This window comes from Candoia aspera, chromosome 4, assembly GCF_035149785.1.
Source record: "Candoia aspera isolate rCanAsp1 chromosome 4, rCanAsp1.hap2, whole genome shotgun sequence".
Classification (NCBI taxonomy): Eukaryota; Metazoa; Chordata; class Lepidosauria; order Squamata; family Boidae; genus Candoia; species Candoia aspera.
Genome location: NC_086156.1, coordinates 31,184,079 through 31,201,216, shown reverse-complemented (window position 1 = coordinate 31,201,216; position 17,138 = coordinate 31,184,079). Strand labels below are relative to the sequence as shown.

Sequence of the window (17,138 nt, the reverse complement as noted above, 5' to 3'; positions counted from 1 at the left end):
TATAATTTGTTTCTTTACTTGAAATAACAAAATTGTTGAGGGAAAAATGTAAAATGTTGAATAAAGCCCCTCTCTCGCAATAGTATATAGTTCAGAATTCTTCTCTGAAATCGTTTTGCATTACTTTAACTTTGCCTTTGTATTGAAGTAATGTCTTAAGAATATGTGATTGAATACAAAAAAGCTAACACATCTTGACTAAAGCCAACAAAAATACCCCTAAACCAGTCACTTACTGTGAGTGGTGGTTGTACTGCCGGAAGTCCTAAAGTGATGTTAGGTAAAGAAGGAGATGTATAGAGACTCAAAAGGTTCATTGATTCTTCATTGATGAGAATGCGATGTTGTGGAACCATATCCTGTAGAAATTTTTTAAAAAAGATCATGTCTGACTAGCCAAGGATATTTCCATATCTGTGTTGGACAAACAAGAGGAATAATTTCTCTTTCACACTAGTAATTTCCACCGAAATCTTGATAATGGAAGACTTTGCTTCACAATTCTTAGAACACAATTCCACCAATACGGCTATTAAATTCAAGCCATCAGAACACTGAATGGACAATCAATCCACATCCTACTGGAAATTCAGAGAGTTTATTTCCAGTATATTTGGAGTGTAATAGGTTAATCTGAACATTACTTTTTGCTCATTCTGCTTGCTTGGAACTGCAAAACTCAGCAGAGTTGTCAAGTATTTTGTTGGCACCTGGTGTGCTGGGGGTGGTTGAGGGATAATAAATACTGCAAGCCTGACATTAGCTGGGAATTGCCACTTTCTCTTGATCATCTATAATGGTAGTACTATTTATCTAAGCACATACATTGTGCATTGGTTATTTTGTTCCAATTCTTCCCATAGGGCTCATAAGGTATATGACTTTAATTTCAGGTATCACCCAAAATACCAGAATTAGATAAAGTATTACTATTTTTCCTCATTTGTATCTAAGATAATATAACATGCCCTTTCACAATATGAAGTCCTCTTTGCCATATATAAATAGTTTCTTAATAGTCTAGTCACTCAATGTCAGATAGCATGAAACAGGGAGTCAGAGAGTTGCTTTTCTGGGCATGCTTTTCTGAAGGTTATTGCATTTTCTTAATGAAAATGTTAATTTTGCCCTCTCCTTTTCTGACATCCATGTTCTTCAACATGTGGTCTACTATAACTTCTAGAATTACCTTTTTTGTTGTTATTGTTTAACTCTTCCCTCCGTCCCAGACATTTTACACAATAAGAGCTGCAAAAGGTCTTACTGGACTTTGGAACTCTGGCATGATATGGTCCTCAAGGGAACAACATCCTTGAAAAAGAATACCCTCTGTAACAGTATGACACAGTGACTGCTTTCTTCCCAAACAAAAAGCATATGGCACTCCAATAATAGACCACCTCTATGAGGGATCCTGTGCACTCAAGCTTTGACTAAAATAAATATAATAACTTGTCAAGCATGTTGTGTGGAGCTGTAGATTTTCCTCTGGACAAACCTGGGATATCAATTAACGCTGGAAAATACCTACAGTTAATACAATGCAACCTCAGACTGTCACTAAAGAGTTGAACAGCACAAAAACACAGGATGTTATTCCAAAACATAACCTTCCCATAGAGTTTGTTTGGAGACTAAACCTATCATTGACATAATAAAGGAATTGTCTATATAGGTCATCCATTAGAATTACACTGAAAACACCCACCAGCGTAAAGTATTTTTATTCACAGCCATGTGAAAATAAAATAGAATAATTCTGTGTGAGATGCTGTTTATATTTTATAGATGTTGAAAACATGCAAGAGCTACAGTAGTTTGTGAACTGTTTTTTTATTCAATTAATACATTGTGTAACAAATGTTTTAAATCTGTTTTCTTTCTTTAAATCTCAAAACAATCATTGCACATTTGTGAAATTTTAAGTATATTATTTAATATGTTTCTTTAATGTCAAGACTTAGAAATATATGATTAATGATACTTAAATCTAAGCTTTAAAGCTTGAATGCTCTTTAATGACACACTTTGTACTATTCAGTGTGTGTTTAGTTAAAAAGAAATCATAGTTGCTCTGCCAGTAATAGTCCAGAGCAGCCATTCTGAAATGGTGTAAAGCACAGCACAACAATCTCCAGTGGAATGAATGGCTATCCTTTGTGGTCGCTTGGCTGTCCAGGAAATGTCACATGACTTGCAGAGGATAAGGAGCCAGGCATGTTTTCTTGGGCAACACAGATCAGAAGAAGCCACAAAATGTCATGCCCTAATGAGAAAGTTTTGTGCAGGGAAGAACTTCAGATGCATCTTTTTAGGCAAGGGCTGTGGATCTGTAGTAAAGCATGCACGCAGTCAAAATGTCCCAAGTTCAATCCCTAGCATGCCCATGTAGGGCATGAAAATATTCCTGCAAGAATCCTGGAATGCTACTGTTTTTCAATAGAAATAATAATAAGATGGATCAATTATTTGGCTTAATGTACAGAAACTTCTTTTTTTCCCCATCTATTATGATTTACACTACTAAGTCAAATTCTCCCATCAATTTTGACCAACGACTGATGATTCGATGTTTATATTCTACGCAATGATATCTAAATTTCAGACCATATGTGGCCTATAGAGAAGACCTTTAAAAAGAAGGTTTTTCTTGCTGTACATACTAGCTTGCTGGCCTTCGAGCAGTTGCCATTTAAGATAAAAATCTAAGAAGAAATTCATGTGTAGCTCTTAATTTAACATGTGCACAATAAACTACAGCAAACAAACAGAATACTTCAATAAATTCTGATGCTTGTCTAGTCCCATTTAAATAATGAAGCAGTTTAAAAAGCTAAAAAGGTAAGCTAGACTTATGTATATAAGACAGACACCGAACCCCAAGGGAATTAGGAGTTCTGTGCCTGCAAGACTTAAGGTAACCACTTTGCTCCAGAACTGTCTGAAAAGACCAGCACTTTCAGGCAAACCTCTTCCCAACTATTGCCTGGAGGCCACAGAAGAGGTATTGTCAGGATGCACGGCCTGCAGACGTTTTGTATACCTTCTCTACGGAGTCATCTTTCCCAAGTTCCCTGAGTGTTCTTACTACAGTTGTGTACAGATAAGATGTTTTAGTTATTGTAAATAACTACATACATACTTAAATAATCATAGCTCCGGTCTATAGAAATTTAGGCCGTAATCCTTCACATACTTATTAGAAGATAAGTGCCGTAGAATATATCAAGGCATACTTCCAGGTAAATGTGTATAGGATTGCACTGTTAATTAATACAGTAGTATTAATTTTAATAATTTAACCAACTGAATTTGCATACAAATATATTAAAAGTTCTCGCACAAATAACATTCATTATTATAGCTAACTTTATTGATTTACTATTATTTAAACAGTAAACTAATACTATTGCCAGCCAAATGTAGATACAATACTACTTGCAGGGAAAGCAATTAGCATACATGTTTTTATTATGTAAATTGGAGCACAGAACCTGAATAACTTCAGGAGGGAGAAAGAGGAAATGTATTAAAAATTGCTTATATTTCAAAGGAAATCTTCACAGATACTCAAGTAAATTTTATTTTTCAAAGAAAAGTGGTAAGAGTACTTTTTACTAAGAAGTACCTCTGCACCCACTGATTTGTAAACAATTACATTTAAAATAATTAATATGAAATCTGCTACTGATAAAAAATTATCTGATTAAATTTCAAACCTACATCTCTCTCCCTCTCTCACACACACACATTCACACATTGTGGATGGCTAACCTGTAGTCTTTCAGATATGGTAGGATCTCATCACCTCCACCGAATATGGCTAATTCTCAAAGATAATGAGCTATAGTCCAAAAAGTGAAACATTACTGAGCTACACAGCAGAGAAATTATACCTGGAACGGTGTAATAGTAATATATGAATATGAATAGTATATATGAATGAATAAAATAACATGAACAGAAGAAAAAGAACTGGAGAAAATCACAAAATATAGAGACCTGCAAATAGAAGTAGAATGACTGTGGCAGAAAGCAAAGATAGTACCAATAATAATAGGCGACTTCCGTACAATTCCAAAACACCTGGAGCACCACTTGAACACCATTGGGATTGACAAAATCACCATCAGTCAATTGACAAAAGTCAGCTTTACGTGGAACAGCTTGCATCCTGCGACAATACCTTTAATCTTATTAAAAAACAACATCTGCCTATCCCTGATCCTTGGGAAGGACTTGATAGGTGGAGAAAAAATGACAAATCAGTCTAAACATCTGGCTGACTTAGTGACCAACCATAATATGGTGGTGGTGGTGGTGGTGGTGGTGTTTCTGTTGCTGGAAGGATTACTCCTGCCTAATATGCTTTGAGATTATAAGCCCTGTAACCCCCCAGTAGGACTATAGTGGGAAGAAATTATCTGCTAATGCAATTTCAGAAAACATTTAAACCATAGCTTCCAAACAGTATACTAAATGATAGACATTTAAGAAAACATTTAAAACATGCTTCCAAACAATATGCTCTAAATGACAGACATTTAAAAGTATTTTGCTGTTTTAGTAGTTACAGTTAGAAAGGTGCTTCATGGAAGGGAACCTCTGTAGCAAAGCCTGATTGTTAATATTATTGAGAATTTCCTGTCACAGCATTCTGCCTTTCTCTTTGTATTATTGGCTGTCATGTGCACATCTCCTCAAATAGGAAGGTAACATGAAAAATGCCCCAACCATTTTATGAAGAGTATGAGATTGGGAATTAAGAGAACTCAATCACATGATGATTAATGATTTTTTAACAGTCCTAACCTATTATTCAAAATGTTAGGATTTTTTGTTTCTGATGGAGAATTGATCTTAGGTAGCCTTTACTACTTATTTTTTCTTAAACCCACAACGGAAAGCCTACTCAGCTCAAATGTACAATGTCTGGAAAAACATTTCCACCTGCAAGGACACAATATAACTATAAGCTACCTACAGATATAATGAAACAGCTGAAAAAAGCACAATTGAAAACTTGCGGTTTCACCGTATAAAATTCCGGCCAATAGCTGCCAGTAAAGTTTAGCATTATAAACTTCTGTTTTGAAATACCTTTTGAAGCACTTTTCGATGTTCATGTCTATGTGAAGAGCCTCTGAAAGCAAATTTCTGTGAGGGATAGATGTTTATTATTTCCATATAGTTTTGCATATGTTCAATCATATCCATTCTGTTTCATTTCCAGACTAATTTGCATTTTCTAAAAAAAATTCCCCACCAAAATTGTATTTAAATACTGTTTTTCACAGTACTGTTGTCTTATGCACTTCAATTTTTGTGCCTAAAAATAGAAATCAAAATTGGGGGCCCTTTTTAATTGATCAAAATATTGTAAATCATTTAATCTGACTAATTAAACATTACAACCTGTAATACACTGTATCAAACTGACTTAGATCTCATTATAGGAATTATAATGAAATATAAACAATTCAGAGTGTTGATAGGGGCTCAGATAACAAAATACTCCCCCCCAAGAACTGTTGCCAAATATAACACTAGAACACTGGGGAGACAACTAGGTAAGAATTCCTCTCTATACTATTTATTTTGTTATTTATCTCCATTAAGAAGATCTACAATCAAAATAATTCAATACGGTGGACGCATGTACCTAACCTGGAAATGTGGGAGCTACTTACATGAACATAAGCAATTATGTTCTTCCAATTTATTTAATATGCATCTTTTTGACAATCAGTTGAAATCAACAGTTCTACTTGAAAGTTTTTTATGCAATATATGCTTTTCCTAAAATCTTAAGTCACATTGTTTAAAACACTGCAAACCTGAGACTGATATGACCCAACCATCCTAATGCAATATATTAGTAAGTGCGTTGACTGTATTTCTATACAATCAATGCATAGTTAAAACAACAATGGAACAGAGGAAAATCTTTATACTGAATCAGACCCATTGGTGTATCTAGGTCACTATTTTCTTCCCTGATTAGCAGCAGGTTTGTGATATTTCAAACCAAAGTCTTTCTTAGCATCCAGGTACCATGGATTGAAGCTGAGATCTTCTGCATGCACAACAAATGTTGTACCATTAAATGACGGCCTTGTTCCCTAATCAACCTTTAAACAGCAGTTTAAAATAATACCATATTATTATAATAGTAAATTACTTTGTTTTAATATTCACCAATTAACATCATTTTTAAAGGCCTGCAAACATGTTTTCCCCCTTCCAAAAAAGCTTTAAAAGATACTTAAAACTGGATTATGAGAAAATATTTCTTAATTGTTATAGCATAATGGAGAAACTCCAATCCATTTTATTGCTCAACATGATGAAAAGTAACACAATCTTCTCAGAAGACTTCAGTGCTCAGGAATTAACAGATGATGCAGCATTATTTTCTTATCTCAATTAAACTTTCTGAGCTGAAAGTCCTGCTGTATGGATTAGTGTATTTTGAAATTCTACAGTTTTAACTTCCTGGAACCTTATGCAGAGCTTTATGAGTCAAAAACGCCACATGTTAGCTATCAATGTAACCTTTTAGGGAAGGGGATTGTTCTGGGCCAAAGAGAAGCTACTTATCAGTGCGAAAAGGTCACACGCCTGCCCTTGGATCAGAGTTCACACATACAATTAATTCGTTATTAGAAAAAGTCACTGTTGGAGACTGAACTGAGTTTTGCAGTCTTCAGAGGTTAGTGTCCTGCCAATGACCTGAAGAAATTATCCCTTTAGCTTTCTATCTGACAAATTACTTTCCCTTATGCTTTTTTTTTTAATCAAAATATTTCACAGGTTGTAGTTTTGTAAATGTTTTTCTATTTTTCCATTTTTCCATTGAATTTAATAGAAAGCAACACAGTGCAAATTATATGCTTAACAGTAGATTTATGCAGGGAAAAACTACATTTTTAGTAAGTTTTAATAAGTTTTTTTATACAGTACATGAATCCGAGTCCAGGAATACAGCTACATATAATCATTATCTGCATATTTAAGCATTAAGTAATTTGCCTGATGGCTAGCAAAAATATGTTAGCCTCTTGCCTATCATGTGCCTACCTATCCTTTTAAACTGAGATGGCAGGGATTCATCGTACCATCTTCTGCAAGTGCCCCACCAACCCAGAAAGTGCATCTATGCCAATGGTGCTTATGAGAGTCCCCCTTTTCTTTCACTCATACATGGTGTTTGGATAAAGCCCCATGCATTTTTTTAAAAAAAGTACCCATACAAAATGCAGGGGAATCCTGAGACTTAAAACATCTTGACAGAACATGTAAACAGTTGCATTTTGTTCTGCTTTGCAGAACAATAAGAAGTGTCACCAGATTGCCTTGTTGTTAGCATATCTAAAGAGAACCATTTAATTTTTAAAAAGATATAACTTTATTTTCTGATAATTTAATTCACATGAGGAGGGATAACAACTCATGTTACAGCATATGATTGCATGCAACAGATCTCAGGTTCAAACCATAATATTTTCCAAGTCTGGAGAGAAGTTTTAAATTGAGTAGATGATATTGAATCAGATGAATGAAGTATATCAATACTAAGTTGAACTACTGCCTTCTGATCAACATTTGGGATGTATGTAATATTAAGTACTTTCTGATTCTCCCCTTAACCTTCTAGTTATAGATTTTTTTGTGTGTTGAAAATATCACAGCCACAGAGCAAGCAAGCTGCTTCATAGTGTAGATAGAAAGAGTCCCATTAGCTTTCCAGAGCAACTTGTAACTACTCTTTTCTAAAGTAGTATTTCTCCAGCAAAGGTTTTTGATGGTTCCAAATGTTATCTTAAATTATTTAATCAACATTAAGTAGTCCAGTTGCTAAAAGACATCTCCATCCTAACTACACATACATGCATATAATTGTTTGTGGAAGTCCAGTTGATTGGTGGGCGGGGGGAGGTTGTCTCAGTAGCCACATCTAAACTGTGGGACTCCCTTCCCCAAAGGCTACACTGGCCTTTTGGGAAGAGTGTTTAAGATCTTATTTAGGCAGGCATGGTCCCCATGGAGTATAAATTTCATCTGACAGTTGGTTTTTATTTTACCAACTGTATCTGTGATAAAGCACTTCTTTCTTCTAACCGTTCTTTTGGGGAGTAGGAGATGATATTATGTCGGTAGTTGTCCTGAACAGTATGTAAACATTACGAGATATAATGTTCAAATAAACAAACATTAACCTTTTATAATGCAAACATAATTGATTTTTAACAAACATTGGGAATCTACAAAATTAGTATGAGTAATGAAATACAATTCACAGCAATGAAATAATTGGCAAGCGTGAAGTATCATTAATAGACCTGTGCCAACATTATCAACGAGGATCAGAAGAAAACAAATGAACCCTTATTGCTTGCTGGTTAGGAAAGCTAATAAATACCATGTTGATTTTGAACTGAGCTGAGAGAAGTTTCTGATAAATGTAATGCCTTTGATAAATTTAAATATGTTCATTTTCCTTATTCCATGAAACTGAAAAACAATTTCTCCTGAACCTCAGCTACTGACCCTTCAATGTCACTTTCATTTTATCAATATTTAGTTTGAACTCAAAATCAAGGTACGCTTGCAATGTTTTCAATGCCACTTTTCTCAGGATTTATAGATAGTGCAGACATACTATAAATTAAAACTTAAGACAACATTGACATACTAAATTTGAATGTAAATCAAATGATTGTTAACTGTACAGTACAAACATATTCTGAGTCCTATAAGTATCAGGAAAAAAAATCTTACTATTGGCCAGTGAAAGTTATAATATAAAGGGAGTTTTTCTTTCATAATGGTCTTATATAAAGAATAGCACGGACCATATTTCAAAATAAATCAACAATTAAACTAAATTCCCAATGAATAGCCAGGTAAGTTACTTTCCTGTTCTCAGGTAAGCATTGCTTGAATGCTCTGCACTTAGCCAGACATGTAATTTCCATTTTGTACAACAACTGAGTAAAATAAAAAAAACTAAACTGGTTTAAATCAAGGTTATTTAGATACTTAGATTGCATGCAGCTGTATCTGAATTGTTATATATTTTGAGGTTATATGCGTTGCATGTAGGCTTCTAAAAACTTATATGCCCCTAAGGCATGAATATCAAGGAATATACTGTATATTCTTTATTAAGTTTCTGGTTAACTGTGGTCTATGTTTGTATCAAAAAGATTTCATTACAACGTATTATAATATTACCCAAATAGAATATGAGTAAAATTGCTTAGTGCTGACCTATCTGCTAGTATAATACTTTAAATATCTACAACCTTAGATTTTAAATTTCTGGAAAATTTGCTGTTTCATTTTCCTCCCATTATGTCAATGTTTAGATAAAAGCAATAGAGACGTATCTGAGACTAGAAGAAGTTAATTTTAATCATTAAAGGCAGTCTACTTTGGCATCCCAATATTTTAGATGTTAATTTTTGCACTTTTATATACCGCTGGTCCACAGGACAGTTTTGGAACAGTTAGTAGCATCAGAATCAGGAGATGGCACTTCTAGACAGCTGCTAAAGGCTACACTTGCTTGCTTGTGCTTGAATATGCAATAAGCATTTGCCACTATCTTCACCCTAGATATTATGGAAAATTATGCTTGTGATTGCCCTGATTGATACCACTGAAGATTCACTACTGTTTTTCTTCTTATCTACCAATAAGGCCATTTACCTACTTCTATTCATGGTGGAAAAATATTGGACAAGGTGTCCATAGGTGTCCAGCAAAAGGCCTTTATCCATCCATCCATCCATCCATCCAACCAACCATCCATCCATCCATCCATCCATCCATCCATCCATCCATCCATCCATCCATCCTTGTACGCTGCTCCAATCATGTATGACTTTGAGATGCTTAGACCTCCAAAACAATAATAAGATTATAAATTAAAACATACGAATAGAACAGTATAGATTTCCCAAGTGCCAAGAAACAATCATAACCCATATATACAATCATTCCCCCAGGAGAGACAGAAACAACCCTTCAGACTCAAGGTCCGCTGAAACCATCAGGTCTTAATGGCATTGTGGCCAGTCTAACAAGGGAGGGAAGCTGTTCCAAAGAGGGGAGGGGGGCAGTTGAGAAGGCCCAAACCTGAGATCTCTGAAGATGACATTGCCCAAAGGTAGGAACCCAGAGGGAAACTTATTTTGCAGATTTAAAAGGATAGGCAGAGTCCACTGCAACAACCACAAAGAACTTTAAAGAAACAAAATGATAACCAGTGTAGTTCTCAAAGCACAAATGTTACATGATAAATTACCTAGCACCCAGAACTGCTTGAGCTACTGCATTTTGGACTAGTTGCAGTTTTTGGTGATTTTCAAGGTCAGTCCAGTAATCCAATTACCAGATATGTGAAACCATTCTTTTCTTACCTCAGTTTGGGAATTTGATGGCAATACTGATGTTTCATTCTCTGTATTTCCTGTAGGGCCATTACTTGGTGAACTAGGACCTGATCCTGGGGAACTGCTACCTACTGATGACTCTAGAAGGTTGGTAAAGGAAATAAAAATAAGTAGGAAAGGTAATCAGAAAGTTTCAGCTACAACAGAGAATAAGTTGCACATACAATGTATTCTTTTATTCATGTTACAATTTTTCTTTACCTCATAATGTTTCTAATGCACAAAAACCCACAATTTATTACTTGAGCAATATTTTCCCCCCTCCAAGATGGGCAAGTTTCTCAGTGGTAGGCAAAAGACTAAAAAAAAGTTCCTAATGAGTAAAGGAAAAGGAAGTACCTTTGGCTGCATTCTCTGCTGCCTCTGTAAGAGACCAGCATGATAGAGATACTGGACTCCCAAAGGTCAAGATAACATGTCATCAATTCATGAGGCCTGCTGCCATTCCTAGGCTGTTTGGATAAACCCCTGGAGGACTCAGTTGTGAACCGGCCTTTATATGAGTAACTAATAAAAAACAATACCTCATTTGCAGTGCAACTCAGTCAGTAAATTCTAAGGGAAAAGCAGGCATCTTCAAAACCTTAACATAGCATCTTAATGGTTATATCATACTTTGTTTTGCTATAAAAAGTTCTGCTTTTTTAAGGTTACATGGTTAGGCAAAACAATAAACCACTGTTGAAGAACAGATTAAAGAGCTAATTAAAACTCTTAATATAGACAAAGAAGATATAATTGATGAGCTGATCAAACAGGACAAAATGTATTTTATCATGAGTTTCCATGCAAATCATATACCACAAAATAAATAGAAAGTTTCATTTTCTACCTGTTCTCTTTTTAAAAATAAGCCTCTTTTTAAAAGGCTTATTCCAACTACATTAAATGTACTTAATTTTTATCAAGCAGTTTGTTTCTCTAAAACTGTTTCAGTTGCAGGATGCATATGAAATTAACTAAGAGTCTATTTCCATGTTCTATATTAAAATTACTTGTTATAACTTGTTCTGAGCCATATAAATTCAATAAACAGCAATTTGAATAAATAAGTATTCCATATAATGGTATGTTTATAAATACCATGCATCATGCAAACATAAAGTGCCATTTATTTTCTAAGAAGTGAATAAACAAATGGCTCATAAGCACTGTCTACAAAAACAATCTTGATGCAGTATCATTTGGTTCCTTTAAATGAGTTATTTACTAAGGCTGTGACTCTGAATTGATTGACAACTGCTTCAGTTCTCATGCAAGCACAAGCATGGTACCTCTCTGCTGTCCATTAAAGGAACCTGATTTTTTTCAGGTTTCTACACAAGCTAGAAAATAAAGATGCTATTTCTTTTTAAAAATCCATTAATTAAAGTGACTCTTAAAACAGCAGAATAGCAGTATCTTTTTTTCAAGCCTTGAATGGAATCCTGGAAAAGGATGGCCATCTTTAACATATAGGAGGAGGTACTTCATGCTTACGTTAGGTCTGAAACATTTCTTGTGAATCACTTATCCTACTCATTTTTCAGAAGTGGGATTTACTCTAGGGTTTACTCTAAAATAATAATTAATAATAATAATAGTATTTATTTAAGTAATAATTTAAATAATATTTATTTAGACATGATATTTCCAGTCTAATCCATTACCTGTCACCTCAAATAATCTTTTCTTGAATGAGCAGACCACTGTTCCATCCTTCCTTCTGAGTAAAGGGCTGCTTCTCCTTTCTGTTACTTTTTGTTTTAACCTGGAGCGAACTTTCAAGTTGGGCTCGGAGGCTGAGAATAAGATCACCATATCTATCATTAGAGACTACAAACAAGCAAGGCTTCCTTCTTGGACTTGTTGCCCTCCCAGATTTGCAATGTTTGTCTACAACTTCCAACTTGGCAACATGGTCATCAGGCAAGTTTATATAGAGGATTAAATAATGACAGGTTCACATACATAAGTCTAAACGACTATTTGAAACCACAGTTTCATGTCATCTATTTACACATATGGCTTAATGCAATGAGTGATAGAATGTTTGGTTTGTATTTACTCATCTCATTCCTGGTTTGTTTCTGTTTTCTGGCCAAGCCTCCAATAAATTTACAAATACCAATTTAGAAAGAATAAACCACCAGCAAAATGAGAACAAGCCATGATTAGCTTGTTCTTCTGAAAAAACCTTTGGCTTATTGGACTCCTAATCAGCTTTGATTTATGAATTCTACATGTTTATATAAGATGTATCTGACATGTGGTCTTTTTAATAATATTACTTGCAATTCCCATCATATCTCACATTTGCCATGTCGATAGGGCTGAGGAAAAATGGAATTCAAAATCTGGAAAGCCAAACCCTGATATAAAATATTTTTCAAAACTTTTTTTTTACTTTATTCGTTTCCCAAAAATGCACCAATGTTGTTTTATTATTTTTTAAGTGAAAAAAGCATACTTAAAGAATATATATTAAGTTGATGGTAATGATCACAAGTGAACAACAAAAAGCAGGATAAACTCTAATATCCCTATATATTTCTTTAAAAAGTAAATGTACTTATTTACTTACCTGTTTCAGTAATACTCCATTCCTACAGGCTCTGAGCTATGCATAATCATCAGAAAAAAGATTAAAACACCGTAAGATTATAACTATATTAACTCCACCCATCCATTCCAAAAGCAGCAACAATGTCATCCACCAAGGACGGGTCCAATCTCATCATCCCCTATTGTGCTGTCAATGAGACATGTTTTAACAGCCTTGTGGAAATTCACCAGGAAAGTGCTGATTCGATTTTGCAAGGGCAAGCTGATCTACAGAAGGAGGCCACCACTGAAAAGGTTTGGTTAAAGGATCCCTGTGGGTAGAATTCCTTCAGAGATGGGACCCTCAGCAAGCCTTCTCTCCCTGCTCTCACTGGATTAGCAGATTCAGCAAAGGCTGAATTCAGAAGGTAATCTTGAAGAAGAAAGTAATCTTGAAGAAGAAAGTAATCTTGAAGAAGTTAATATTGAGAAGGTAATCCTTCAGCAAAGGCTGATTCAGATGGTAATCTTGAAGACATCCATGTCCTATACCATGTAGAGCTTTAAACATGATAATCAGCACTCTGAATTCACCCCAAAGCTAACTGACAGACAATGAAGCTCCTGGAGTAGAGGTTAAGTGGGTAAATTTAGAGGCATGATAACTACCCAGATGGCTGCATGCTGTACAAGGCTAAGCCTCCTTCAACAGTCTTCAAGGAGGTTGCAAACCTCCAACATTAAGGTAACAAGGGTATGAGTGGTGCCTGCCTGTTGAACATCATTCCACCTGAGACTAAGTTAGCCCCGACCCTAACGGCCTTTCATAAGGCCCTAAAATTTGGATTTGTGCCCAGGCCTGGGGCCCCAGAAGTGTGATAGAGCCCATCTCTTGGCTTTGTTGATGGCTATTTTATGAAACTCAGCTGCCATGTGTTTTTATTTTATATTACGTATTTTATACATATGCCTATCTATTTTACTGTAATCTGCTCAGAGTCACATATGTGAAATGGACGGCTATACAAATCAAATACAAATAAATACATAAATAAATGAGTGATTATGTGTCCTGATTAAGCAAAAGGACAAAAGTGATGCACTAGGCATAATTGTGCAAAGGCTGTCCTGGCCATGTCCTCCGCCTACTGTTCAAGCAGGAGTGTGAGTCCAGAAGAAGCACAAAATTGTGAACTAGCTCCATATGGGAGCACAATCCTAACCTGTAGAGAATCAGGGAGAGGACCTTGAAGGAAATAGGCAAGAATCATTATATAAGAAAAGAAGCTGAAACATTCCTTGAGTACTGGTAAACAAGATGGTATTCACAGGGATAATAAGAGGGCGGGGAGGTAAAGCACAACCAGGCTTTCAAAATTCTGTTACTATAGCCTATCTGAGTAAAGTATAATTCTAGTCTTCTGAGGACTCTCTTTCCTGATCTGGTTTATCCCAAAGGGCCGACATAAACCTTGCAAGCCTGATTGCACTTTACCTCCTCTCCATCTTATATCCCAGTGAATCAGGGAGGAGCCTGCCGGAGTCTCTTCCAAATACTACTTTTTCCTCAGGGTGATCTCCCTAATTCTCTACATAACCAGAGCTATAGATGGAACATATTCAGACTGAGAAGGTCTTTGGATTCACACTATTCCAGCCTATTAGTGTTCAGCGTAGGTGTGGAGCTGGCTATCATCAGTGTACTGATGATACTTCACTCTGTATCAATGAATGACCTCACCTAGCAGCTTCATGTAAATGATTAATAGCAAGCAACCCTATAATGGACAATCTGAGCATTTGGCCAATCTAGCCCAGACATACTGTACACTGTTTCCCCAGACACATACTTTTTGGTGTTGGCTACTCAGGAAGAATAACTCCCAACCCTGCAAGAAGTCTAGATACCATGGCCAACATTACTGAAGGCTAGTAAAAAGTCCAACAAAACCAGGACAGTCACACTCCTCCATCTCAGCCTTGGTCAGAGGTGATCTAGCAGAGCAACTACTCTGGTTTCAATTCCATACCCAGATGTGAATCTCAACTGATATGGGTCTAGATAACCAATTTTTCCAGAAATCTCTGTAGTTGCAAGACCACCACCTTTCCTAAAAAAGAAAGATTGGACACCAGAATGTAATAATCTAGATAGCTGGGTTGAATGATGGTTTCTTAAGGGACATTGGGGCTGTCTTAGAAGATGACTTGGAGAATTCAGCCACTGCAGAATACCATAACCAGTCTGCTGAGTTAGAGCCATTTAGTTGGTTTACCTCAGTCTTGTTGGCACTGCGTTGGGTGCTTTTTCCAGGTCAAATTCAAGTGCTGTTTATCACATATAAAACTGCACATTGAGTTCAGATTTCCTCCAGTACCATCAGGTCTGAATACAATTTTCCCATCTAGTGTGGCCTAGTCAGGAGTTGCTCCACATTTCCATCCTCAGGAAGCTAGAAATATGGGAGTGAAGAAGCAAGCTTCTTCCTGTTCTAGTCCTTTGGAAAGTCTGCCACCTAATGCTTGGGGAGACCTTAATGTCCTACCTTTTAGAAAGGCAACAAAGACTACACTCTTTCATCATTCCTTTAGGGATTAAAGTTGCTTATTTTCTCTAGTTTTAGTTTCTTTTGTGACCATAATAAAGATTTTTATTTTAATTACAATAATAAAAAAACAATAAAATAAGTAAATTGTTTTGAGTCTAATCACCTAACAAGATATAAACTGATGTGATAAGTATGTAAGTAAGTAAATAAATAAATATAATGACCTTGAAATTGTGATGCACTTGCTGGTACCCATTATATACTGATGTATTCTACACGGGATTGCCTTTCTGTTCAGACCAAAAGCTCCAGTTGGTATGAAAGTCAGCAGTCCAATTGGTATCAAGAACAAGGCAAAGAAACCATATTACATTCATGCTTAAAGCACTGCATTGGCTGCCAATTCATTTCTAGGCAAAAGACAAAGTCTTGGTCATTATCTTTAAGACCCTACACAGCTTAGATCCAGGTTATTTCAGCAAACGCCTCTTGCTCCCTGAATCTCAACACTTAAGAGCATTTGAGGTATCCATGAAGTTGTTTGACAGTGACTCAGCATTGAGCTTTCTCTACTGTTGCTCTTTGAAATGCATTGCCTGGATATTTGAGAGTCTTTTAATTGTTGCTTTTAACTATTAATTTTAATCATTAATTTTACCTACAATTTAATTGATGTTCTAGCAATTTATTAATTTAATTTTAAATTTGTTTTTATTGTAAAACACTAAGAGAACTGAGTCGTCAGCAATATATCCTGTTAAGTAAATATTCTAACATTCTGTTCTAATGCACCAGCCCATCAAAGCTATGGCAATTCTGTTTTAATATTTTTACAACGTGTCTGTCCCTCTCTCACATAGCTTTATTTTCTCCATCAACATGCAATAAAGTATCACTTATGTCTCTTTCAATCTTGCAATATCAGATTTCCCAGCAAGGTCATCTCTAACTTTGACTAGATTTGCATTTAGAACTGAATTTGTAGTTCTCTATGTCCCTTGAGTATGTATTTCCGTACTGGTACCTAAATGATGTGGAATAATCCTTCAGGCCCTGAGAAAAAGCTTTTCAGCAGCTAGGGAGAAGTCCCATCCTGAATAAGTTTTCAGACCCAAGGTGCTCTTATTGCCCTTCTAGTTATAATTACCTAGCTATCAATTTATTTATTTATTTGTTTGTTTATTTATTTAGATTTATGTCACCACCCATCTCCCCCAATGGGGGACTCTGGGCAGTTTACAATAAAACGACACTAAAAACATATCCACCTAAGTTACCATTAAAATATAAATAGAAAATGAATATAAAATCCAAGTGGAGGTGGAACACAATCACTAAGGGGCGCTATGGCGCCAGCCATTCCCAGGTGGAGCTGTCGCTCTCCCCCTCCCAAGCAAGGCAGCAGAACCAGGTCTTCAGTTTCTTCCGGAAGTCCGAGAGTGAGGAAACCCATCTCAACTCCGGGGGCAAGGTAATTCCAAAGGGTGGGCGCCACTGTAGAGAAGGCCTGCCTCCTGGACCCCGCTAGATGAAATTTCTTTGCTGATGGGGTCCATAGCATTCCTAGACCAAGAAGACTTGCTCATGGTTACTCGTGCCTTGGTCA

General features: G+C 35.9%; 1 protein-coding gene across 2 annotated transcripts in view; it reads right to left on the bottom strand.

Annotated features, from left to right (window-relative positions):
- HDAC9 (histone deacetylase 9) overlaps nt 1-17,138 on the bottom strand; it is a 284,421-nt gene that overhangs the window by 211,221 nt on the left and 56,062 nt on the right. For both annotated transcript variants that reach the window (XM_063303735.1, XM_063303736.1), the window contains exons 6-8: nt 12,110-12,241; nt 10,428-10,540; nt 237-359 (exon numbers count right to left, since the gene is read on the bottom strand). In XM_063303735.1, the coding sequence (XP_063159805.1) occupies nt 237-359; nt 10,428-10,540; nt 12,110-12,241 (368 nt within the window). The remainder of the gene's footprint in view (nt 1-236; nt 360-10,427; nt 10,541-12,109; nt 12,242-17,138) is intronic.